This window comes from Orcinus orca, chromosome 11, assembly GCF_937001465.1.
Source record: "Orcinus orca chromosome 11, mOrcOrc1.1, whole genome shotgun sequence".
NCBI lineage: Eukaryota > Metazoa > Chordata > Mammalia > Artiodactyla > Delphinidae > Orcinus > Orcinus orca.
The window spans coordinates 7,405,565-7,416,518 of record NC_064569.1 but is presented as its reverse complement, the minus strand read 5'-3'; the positions used below and the strand labels follow the sequence as shown (position 1 = coordinate 7,416,518).

At 45.6% G+C, this 10,954-nt stretch overlaps 1 protein-coding gene across 3 annotated transcripts in view; it reads right to left on the bottom strand.

The window, feature by feature from the left end:
• Nucleotides 1-4,973: 4,973 nt before the first annotated feature.
• The window catches only part of LOC101271792 (solute carrier family 2, facilitated glucose transporter member 3), a 76,267-nt gene continuing 70,286 nt past the window's right edge, over nucleotides 4,974-10,954 (bottom strand). For all 3 annotated transcript variants that reach the window (XM_049694888.1, XM_004279094.4, XM_033404361.2), the window contains 4 exons: nucleotides 9,281-9,385; nucleotides 8,814-8,915; nucleotides 7,999-8,202; nucleotides 4,974-7,454 (listed from right to left, as the gene is read on the bottom strand). In XM_049694888.1, coding sequence (XP_049550845.1) covers nucleotides 7,242-7,454; nucleotides 7,999-8,202; nucleotides 8,814-8,915; nucleotides 9,281-9,385 — 624 coding nt within the window. In that variant the 3' untranslated portion in view covers nucleotides 4,974-7,241. The remainder of the gene's footprint in view (nucleotides 7,455-7,998; nucleotides 8,203-8,813; nucleotides 8,916-9,280; nucleotides 9,386-10,954) is intronic.

The window sequence follows — 10,954 nt, the reverse complement described above, 5'->3', positions numbered from 1 at the left end:
GGCTGGGCCCGTGAGCCATGGCCGCTGCGCCTGCGCGTCCGGAGCCTGTGCTCCGCAACGGGAGAGGCCACAGCGGTGAGAGGCCCGCGTACCGCAAAAAAACAAAACAAAACAAAACAAAAACTGGTACCCTTATACCTTATTGGGTATTTAACTTTAGTCCAGTTCTGGAGCATATAGTCAAGAGACAGGGTGCCGGTTCCAGTTTTGACGATTCAATTTTTTAAAAGTGAGATTTGAATTTAATCTCTGAAACCTATGCCAACTCAGATGATTTAGTCATATCAATTAAGTCACAAAGCTTAGAGCAATCCAGAAAGGGTAGTTAAATTCTCTTCAGAATAAGAAAGGCGGGAAATACCTGCCTTTGAAGGTCTGCACTTCGCCAAGCGTGTCCTGCGTCTTAGCCGGAAATGGCTTCAGCCGCATGGAATCTAGCGGGCTGCTGGTGCCGCCCGAGCCTGCGCAGCGAAGGCTCGCGGGAGACCTGGCGCGGCCGAAGCCCCGCCTCCTGCAGCGTCCGCGGTTTGGTCCAGAGCCCGCCCAGCCTCCCGTGACTGCGGGGCGGAGGAGGGGGCGGGCGCATGCGCAGGCCCTAGGCCAGCCCTGGAGCTGGAGCGGTGGGAGCGGACGGAGGTGGACGGCCGGCGGGACCCGCGGCTTCAGCGGTGCCGCCGCCACGGTGGCCCGCCCGGATCACGGACAGATGTTACTAGATTCGTTGGTGCCACTCTGGGACTTGACATCCAAGAGGGCGCGCGGTGAAGACCTAGAACGTAGAGCCAGAGCGGGCCGGCTCAGGCCTCACCTGGACCCTCGATCCAGACATCGTCCTGCAGCTCAGAGGCCTCAGGCGCAGAGGGGCTCCCTCTGCATCTCCCCCTGTCTCACTTGCTGGGTCCTGGGCAGGGACCTCCAGCGCAAGCTCAGCTGGAGCCAGCCAGTTGGAACCTTGGCCAAATTTCTGAAGCAAACACTTTGGGACCCCCACACCTCCCCACCTCCTAAAATGGCACTTTGCAACTTGAATTGTATCTGAAGTTCAGAAGGCTCTGGGAATTGTGGAAGAAGGAGACGCTGTCAATCAAGGACCGCTTCAGCCAGCCATCTAACATTAATTGTGCCAGTTATCGATTTACTGCCTCAGCTCCAAATTCGTCCTTCAAGACCTGTCTCGTGGGACTTCCCCGGTGGCTCAGTGGTTAAGAATCAGTCTGCCAAAGTAGGAGACGCGGGTTCGAGCCCTGGTCCTTGAAGATCCCACATGCGGTAGAGCAAGTAAGCCCGTTCACCACAACTATTGAAGCCCGCACGCTTAGAGCCCGTGCTCCGCAACAAGAGAAGCCACCGCGATGAGAAGCCCGCGCACCGCAACGAAGAGTAGCCCCTGATCTCAGCAAATAGAGAAAGCCCGTGTGCAGCAACAGAGACCCAATACAGCCAAAGAAGAAGACCTGTCTTGTGGTAATGCATGGAATTCCATTTATTTACTTACTTATTTCTTCATTCATTCATTCATGCTGCGCTGGGTCTCCGTTGATGCGCACAGGATTCCTCTAGTTGCGGCGAGCGGGGGCTACTCTTCGCTGTGGTGCGTGGGGCTTCTCATCACGGTGGCTTCTCTTGTTGCGGAGCACGGGCTCTAGGCGCACGGGCTTCAGTGGTTGCGGCGCGTGGGCTCAGTAGTTGTGGTGCAGGGGCCTAGTTGCTCCGTGGCATGGCACGTGGGATCTTCCAGGAGCAGGGATAGAACTCATGTTCCCTGCACTGGCAGGCAGATTCTTAAACCACTGCACCACCAGGGAAGTCCCTGGGATTCCCTTTAGATCATCTCAGCGCGTTGAGTGCAATCAAGTTTTCTCAGTAGATGGTGCTAGAAGGATATTGTAGAGGGAAGTGGGCTTCTGCTGGTTCCAGCGGCTACACCACAGATCAGCAGGGTGGATGAGCGAACATTTGGTGGTGTCCTGCCCCAGCCAAGCACGAAGAATGCAAGCTCCCTCAGCCACCTCATGGCCCCCGCCCACGTCTGGCAGTCGCTATTCACCCCAGGCCCCAGGCCTCTCACCTATTGGAGAGTTGTCGACTGCTTGCCTGAGGAATGCACACCAGCTCTGGCCTGTGTAATCTAGCAAACTCCTCTGTTAGTCAGTAGACTGCTACTATGCCTTTTCCAGTGAGATGTGAACCTCAGCTTTGGGGAGGTGGCCTCCCAAAGTTGTCCTTCCTTGGATACTCTCCCTCAGCCCTGGGATACCATATTGAGTTCTCTTCCATCATTTTTAACTTGTTCTTATCGTAGCCTGATTTTTTTTTTTTTTTTTTTTTTTTTAGTTAAACTTTCCCTGTTTAAGTCAATGTGTGGTTTTGGTCTTCTTCTTTATGTTTTTAGTTGTAGAAGTTTTGGTATTCTGATAGGAGCCAGACTGATATACTTAATAAAAATCAATTATATGTCAGGCAGTGTTCTAGGCATAACAAGACAAGGTACTTGCTTTTATGGAGCTTATCCTCTGCAGAGATTAACTAAACCCTAATCCACAAAGTAGACTCAGCCATACAAAATTCTGAGGCAGAATATTCCAAGCACGAGAGGATACATGTCAAGAACCTGAGTGATCATGAACTTGATGTACATGAGAACTAGAAAGACCAGTGGGGCTAAACTTCAGTGAGCAAAGAAAGTAACAAGAGCAAATCCTTTGAAGCAGCAAACCCTTTAGGCAAGGAAAGCAGAATTTAGTGTCAGGACAGTTATGAGAATGAATGCAAGCAGATACAAAAAGCTACACCAGGGTCATAAGAGTAAACTAGGCCATATGGTCACCCAGTTTATAGGCCACAGCAAAGAAGTCTGGGTACTATTTTTTTTTTGCTTTTTTGTTACTCAAAAATCTCCATTTTTATTTCATTTATTTACTTATTTTTATTTTTTTGCCGCACCGTGTGGCTGGTGGGATCTCAGTTCCCCAACCAGGAATCAAACCCAGGCCTCTGCAATGAAAGCGCCAAATCCTAACAGCTAGACCACCGGGGAATTCCACCCCCAACAACAAAAAAAATCTCCATTTTAAAATTTAGCCCTCTGACTCTGTTCTTTTGCCTTCAACACTCTTGATTTTCTGCCCAATAAGGAAAGCATGCTTGATCCTGTCATGGACACATTTACCTCCCATGGACCCACCACAGGTCCTGCTGACATGCTTATTTATCTATCTATCTATTTATTTATTTATTTATGGCTGCGTTGGGTCTTTGTTGCTAAGCAGGGGCTTTCTCTAGTTGTGGCGAGCGGGGGCTACTCCTTGTAGTGGTGCGCGGGCTTCTCATTGCAGTGGCCTCTCCCGTTGCACAGCACAGGCTCTAGGCGCGCAGCCTTCAGTAGTTGTGGCACACGGGCTTAGCTGCTCCGCGGCATGCGGGATCTTCCCGGACCAGGGCTCAAACCCCTGTCCCCTGCACTGGCAAGCGGATTCCCAACCACTGCACCCCAAGGGAAGCCCCTGACATGTTTTCTTATTTTAGACAACCTTATAAAAAGTTTAGGTCTCACAGCACGAGCCCCTCAAAGTCAGCCTGGGCACACACTATATGTAGGTTTTGGGGTTCCAGATGGCCTAGTTTTGTTAGAGGCTGTTGTAGGACAGTCTAGGACGTACCTCAAACGCTGGGCCATTCTGCATGCCTCTAGATACCATCCCCTGGATACTATTTTAAGTGGAACTGGAAGGCCTTGGGCAGCGAGTGACATGATCTGATTTTAAAAGATCACTCTGATCATGTGAAGAATGAATTATAAGGAAGCAAAGGTGGAAAAAGGGAGCCAAGGCAACCACAATTTTGGGGAATACGGTGCACTCACTGGGGCTCTTTCAGGATAGCCAGGGTGTTTCATCCTTTCATCCCCTCTAACACACAGAGTACCACAGTGTAAGGACTATGTTGGGGGTAAAGAAGCCTTTATGGAGCTCCTGCCTGGGCTAGTAGAAATATCTGTAGTAAATGAATGGAAAGTAGGGAAGGGAGTGTCAGAACTACATGAAAGGAAAGCATGGAGGTGTGGAGTGCCTGTAGTGGGTATGAGGCGTTATTTTCTGTTTTCTAATTATTTATTTATAACTAATTTTATTTTTATTTTTTATAACTCATAGCACTCTTATTTACAAAACAGAAACAGACTCACAGACTTCGAAAACAAATTTATGGTTACCAAAAGGGAAAGGTGGCGGGGAGGGGGACAAATGACGAGCTTGGGATGAACATACACACACTACTGTATATAAAATAGATAATCAACAAGGACCTACCGTTGAGCACAGGGAGCTCTACTCAATATTCTGCGATAACCTATATGGCAAAATAATCTGAAAAAGAATGGGGATATATATAGAGAGAGAGAATACATATGTATAACTGAATCACTTTACTGTACACCTGAAACTAACACAACATTGTTAATCAACAATACTCCAATATAAAATAAAAATTAAACAAAAAAAGAAAGAAATGGTGAATCGAAACGAAAGGTAGCAGGAACCTTGCCCCTGGAGGGGTTGTTAAGCCAGGGGACTGTTTTTCCTGTAGTCGACTGGAAGCTATTGAAGAATTTTTAAGCAGGACAGTGATTTAAATGTATATGTATATGTCATATGGATGCCCTGACATCAGTGTAGGATGAATTTTAGAGATTGAAGACTGGAGGAGAAAGGAAATAGGTAGGAGCATAAGAGAAAAATCAGAAGAATTCTCACTGGGGAAAGCAAGCAACATAATTTATTAAGTATGCAAGGCAATGCGCTAAGGCTTTTCCATTTCATCTGCATAATAAACAAGTATTGCTATTTTCATTTGTACGAGACTCTCGTAGAAGAAACTTACTTAAGGTTACAACAGGTACTGGGTGGCCACATTGGGATTAAAGCTGATTTTGTTGTCACAGGAAGGACCGAAACAAAACAAAAAAGCCAAGCCTGTGATGTTATATATACATTCAGAATTTTTATTTCAAAACAAAGAACCATAGTAACAATAATAGAAAATCCGTTTGGAAATTATTCACAATCTGGTCACTGAGAAATGGGAAGACCTCCACACTGCATGACTGCCGAGCCACTGGTTCTGAGGAGCCAGAGTGGAGGTGCAGTTAGAGGAAACTCAGCCATTCCAGCAGAGCCCCACCCCACGGCTCTGTGAGTTTTTATCCAAAGGCTCAAGGACCAGAGGGAATGGTGAGAACTTAGAACCAAAATCCTGGCAACAGGCAAGGGTTTGGCTAAGGGGCCTGAAATATGTAAGCACCAAAGAGGGAGAGGGAGATCAAGCAACATATGAAAAAGGGAAGAAGGGCCCAATCTCCATTTCTAAAAATACTGGGTAACTGGATGGGCGTGGAGGTGTCCATGGCCTCTGGCAAGTGTAGACCCCTCCATCTCACCTAACTCTCTGAACCGCCCCGAATTTAGAAGCTTCAGTTTGTTTCTTACTGCCTTCAAGGAATGCCTCCCTCTCCCCTGTGACTCCCCTCCAGCCCCCCCCAGAGGCACCGAGTCCCGGAGCATGGAGTGAGTCCTCCACTCTCAGTCTCAAAATTTAGGGAGTTCTCCCCTTCCTCTCCAAAAAGGAAAGGCAGCCAGGTAAGACTGAACTCTAAAGTTTGAAAGAAAACCATAGATTCAAATTCTACCCAGCAGAGGCAGTGCTATCGACATTCTATCCAAAAGGGGGCCTTAGGAACATAGAGGAAACAAGTTACCCATAAACTACTTCCACCCAGAGCAAGGTGACAGTGCACATACACTCACGCTCAAGTGTGGGCTCCACTGCACATCCACGCATACTGTCAAGTGTGGTCTGTGGGAAGGTTCAAGTCCCTGGAAGGACACTTGACATAATACTATGGTAACGTGGTAACAAGGGTAACTTGACATGGTAACAGACATAAATGAGCATGAGATGACCCTAATGTAACAACATACTTCAACTGGATAATAATCTTTCTGGAAAAATCCTCTCCCAGAGCTGAGGTTACAAATTCCAAGGTAGCTATGCACATCTCTGAATTCTTTTAAAGCTATGGCTTAAAACAAAATAAAAATCAACATCTAAAATCTTCTAAAGAACAAACTGAAGAAATAACAAACCTCTACCAAGAACCAATATTTTGGCTTGTTCATTTGGAAGGCTCTCCCACCAGATGATAGGAGTATTAAAAAAAAAAAAAAGTGAGTTCACTACAAAGAAGCCGTTTGGTACAGTGAGGGGAGAGAGGATTTCTAGAAATAACCATCCCTTCTCTGGACTCCATCCAAAATTAGAACCCATCAACTACCATTAACTACAATGCCCATCTTAGTGATAATCCTAGATTTCAAGTAATACTACATATAATCTTAAACAAAGGAAAAAGTTCCAAAGGAACTAATAGCTTCTTCATACAGGCACATGACTTTTCTGAGATTTGAGTTTTCACCTGAAGGACAGAAATTGTTAAGAGGCAACGTGCAAACCTCACACACCACGTCATACACCCTCCAACAATGCATCACATTTCTCCCTGAATTTGTCCCTTCTTATTGCACCCTAACCTCTTCGGTATTAAATCTTCCACCCCATAACCTCTTTTTTTTTTTTTTCCCCCATAACCTCTTTAAGCACCTCCCTCTAACCTCAATTTCCTCATGCTTTTATTATTTGGTAAAATTACTTTATACTTACAAAAATAAATATTTATGCAATAAAACCAGAAGATCAAATAAATAAAACTCAAGTTAGTTTGCTCTGCAGAGCCGTATGGAAGTGAGGAAGACGGTCTTATGGAATCCCTCTCTGCCCTCCACATTCTTACGTGTATCTGCTTCCTGGTAAGTCGAGGTCGGAGGAACTGCAGCCTCATGCCCACTCCCCTAGATGCCCTCGAGAGGCAATAGTAGAGCCTAAGGGAGCAGGAGCTGGCAGAGTTGTCATATGCCAAGCAGCCAATCCCTCCTGAAATGAAGGCAGGTTCCCTTGGTCTCTCCTGAACAGAAGAGATTGTCCAAGAAATGAAAATTTTAAAAGCCTTTGAAGATAACAACTAACCCCAGCACTGGGATCCTCTGAGCGCCCAAGGGTGTGTGGGATGAGAAAAGAATTGAGTAGCAGCATTCAGAAACGGTCCTGGGTTACAACCTGATGAGGTCTCTCCCCTGCTTAGGGAGAGGTTGCTTTTTCATGACAGGAGGGAGGTGGGAAGGAGGCACTGCTTAGACGTTGGTGTCCTTCGTGGGCTGGATGCTGTTCATCTCCACGATGGGACCTTTCTCACCTCGGTTACCCGCCGGCACCGGCCCTTCAAAGGCTCGTGTAATTTCCTCAAAAGTCCTGCCACGAGTCTCAGGGACTTTGAAGAAGGTGAAGACCCAGAAGATGACAAGGAAACCCGTGAAGATAATGAAAACGTAGGCTCCTAAATAGAACTAGGGAAAGGCCACAAAACAAGGAGAGTCGGTGTCAAAATCTGGTTGCTGATAAACTCCAGTTTCCCTCGCAATCGTTATTTCCAATGGGCCTGAAGCCATAACCCTTCTAAGACTTCATGAAGACAGTAAGGTTTCTTCAGAGACTTGTTTATGATTTCATTGGTAGCTTACTATATTTCTCTGCAATTTTTTGTCATTCCTTTTCCGAGTCATTGAAGTTAGCCGTTTCCAAATACCTATTGAGTTATTTTAGGCCTTCTGATTATGAGTTTTAAGATCTGGGTTTCTGAAAGACTCATGGGAACTGGGAATGCCTTCTAGATGTCCACGGCTGGTTCCTTTACTTAACAAATCAGCTCTAGGCCATCTTATAATAGGACCCACCTCATCATCAACATCATAAAGCCATTAAGGCTAAGCCAGATGATGGATTTTAAATACTGGTTTGGAATCCTAAGGCTTATTATTACCATTCTGTTTCTAGGCAGAACTATGTATTCGCTGGTCTCGAGATGGGCTGGGTGAGTTTTAGGTTACTTACTGCAGCTGAGGGGAAGAGCAGTCCAACCAAGAAGTTGGAGGTCCAGTTGGAACAGCCAGCCACTGCCATGGCAGCCGGGCGGGGTCCCTGGCTGAAGAGTTCAGCCACAATAAACCAGGGGATGGGGCCTGGGCCAATTTCAAAGAAGGCCACGAAGAGTAAGATGGCCCCAATACAGATAAAGCTCATCCAACCGTAATTATCCTACGAGAAGGGAACAAAGGAAAGTTAGTATCAGAGAAAGCAGGCCCCAGGCAGCATCCAGCTCCCCAGAGATGAGCACTGACTGATAATGAAAAGTTCCTTCCGTCCCGCGGTATAAAGGAGTTACTGGACCTAGAAGCCTTAGGTCCTTGTTTCTTTCTTCTTTTTTTGTTTTGGCCTCACCATACGGCATGGGGTATCTTAGTTCCCCCACCAGGGATTGAACCCGTGCCCCCTGCACTGAGAGTGCAGAGTCTTAACCACTGGACCGCCAGGGAAGTCCTAGAAGCCTCGGGTCTTTGAAACCTAGCAGTGTGATCACAAGTGTCATTCTGCACTGAGACCATCTTATCAGCTGTAAAAGGGGAATAATGACCTCAAGGTTTCTTTAAGAATTAGATGAGATAACGTATTTTACAAACTATATGTTATATAGATATAGGGATTATAGCAATTTAATTATCTATCTCTGCTAATCCACTTGTCTTAAAACTCTGGGCATGTTGCCTCTCCCAAATGTCATTTGTATGATCTCCAAACCTCAACTACCCACCCCCTCACCTTTCCGCAACACCCCCTTCCCACCCCCTTCCTTCGCAAAGAAGACTCACCTTTAATAACAAAGAAATCGTCATGAGGACGGAACAAAAAGCCATCCCTCCGAGGCCTATCAGGTGTAGTGTCCTCCTCCCTGCCTTTTCTACCAGGAACACCTAAAAGAATAAAAAAGAAATATCTGCATTCCCTTTCATGAAAACAACTATATGAGCTCTGGAACCTGCCTGACCAACAGCAGGCTACCTGCTATAGTTACACTTGCTCTCTTCCAGCGTCAAGTTAAAAGCACCCTACAGAATCCCCTCTATACTTTCTCTTGCCCATCCATTCCCTATGTGTTTGAAGAGTGAAGACTGTCTTACCCATCATTCAATAGCCCTTTTCCCCCAAAAGGAATTAAAGGAGAAAAGGTTTAACTAAATGACGGAAGGGGGGTGTGGAAGGACATGCAACCCATCCTTGAACGTGTGTAGCAAGAATTCTTCTCCCACCTCAACAATGATCAAAACATCCAACTTACAGAAACCACGGTGAAGATGGTATTAACCACGCCTGCACCAATAGTGGCATAGATCGGCTCCTTGACACCTGCGTCTTGGAAGATTCCTGTCGAGTAATAGAACACCTAACAGGGAACAAAAGATGCAACTGTGAAATACAATTGTGCATAGCAGTTACATGGAACCCTCCAAAAAATCAACTCAGAAAAGTCCCAGAAGTTAAGGAGTACTTCCCAGGGATTTTGTTCAATCACGGTATCTTTTCCGCAAACAATGATCTTCTGTTATCTTATCTCTATTCTCTTCTTCAGTCGTCTTCAATTCTAGCTACTTATTTCCACTTTTTTTTCCTTCTAACTATGCTTCTTCTTACTGCTCCATTTAGCCTCTTCCTTAAGTTTACTTTAGTAACTTACATATAAAGGCTTAAGTCCCTTTAAGTTTTTCAATTACACTTTTCCAATAGACTTACTCCAACTCCCACCCCGACCAACAATGACAGGCATTGATGTCTCCACTTGATAGTGAAGAAACTGAAGAGTAACCTCAGCCTGATCGTGATTTAGAAGCAGAACTTGGGCTGGAATTCCAGGGACTAGGTCTTTGCAAGTGTTTTACAAACTAACACCAGCTATTATTTTAATTGAATAGACACTATTAAATAAACTACAATTTAATGTATACTATTTTTATTATTTGCTCAACACTGTGCTAATACGTAGGGCTGCTGCAACTACCACAGCTAAAGAGATGTCAAAACACTGGTCTCAGACCTCAAGATAACAAGGGAACAGGATCTAGATGGCTCAGTCCCTCAGGTTTGGTTTAGGGGTTTATGATTTCACCCAGAGTACCTGCCCTCGTAGCAGCCAGTATTCATCAGACTTTTTGATGAACATATGCTTCGACAATGGGAGTGACCGTCTCCAGAAACAAGTCTTCAAACCCCTACAACCTAAGATAGAAACTATGTATATTTTCCAAAATAAGATTCAGGCTGAGCTCTTGGAAACTGAGATATGGGGTGTCATCCTCATTGAAAACTGCTGCTCTAGGAGAGAAGCATGGAATTAAAAAAAAAAAAAAAAAATCGAAGAATATTTAATAATATAAAACTTGTGAGGAAAGACGTTTGAACAGTTAAAACCAGAGATGAACAGCTATGCCAATTCTCTTCCTTATATAAAAGCTCACATGTCAAAAACCTAACACGTTATATACTCATCTCAAGCAAACTTCTTACAGTAAAATCTTGCTGCCTGGTACCATGGAGCTAGGCCACATCATCTTACCTGAAGGCAGTTTACTCTGCTGGGTAAACACTATCCAGCCTCTTACCCCCTCTGCCTTTAAGGGAAATTAGAAAACATCCTTTGTTCAAAGGTAGGTTGGAAAACTGACTTTCACACACCATTTCCTGAAAGGGCGGGGATAGGGGCTGGGCGATGGGTAGGTCCTACCAGCAGAGCACTCATCTATCATTTGCAACTTTCCCGGGGTGGTCTTTTTCTGATCCTGTTTTGCAGGGCTTCGACTCGGGGGAGGCAAGCAGGCGCCTGGGGTATAGAATTGAAGAAGGCGGTCCTTCTCAGGACACGTCTTGTATCTGGACACCTCACTCTAGTCCCAGCCTCGCTGTTCTGGAAAGTCTTGAGAGTATATTTGAATTACAGTGGTTTTTCAAATGTGGAAAT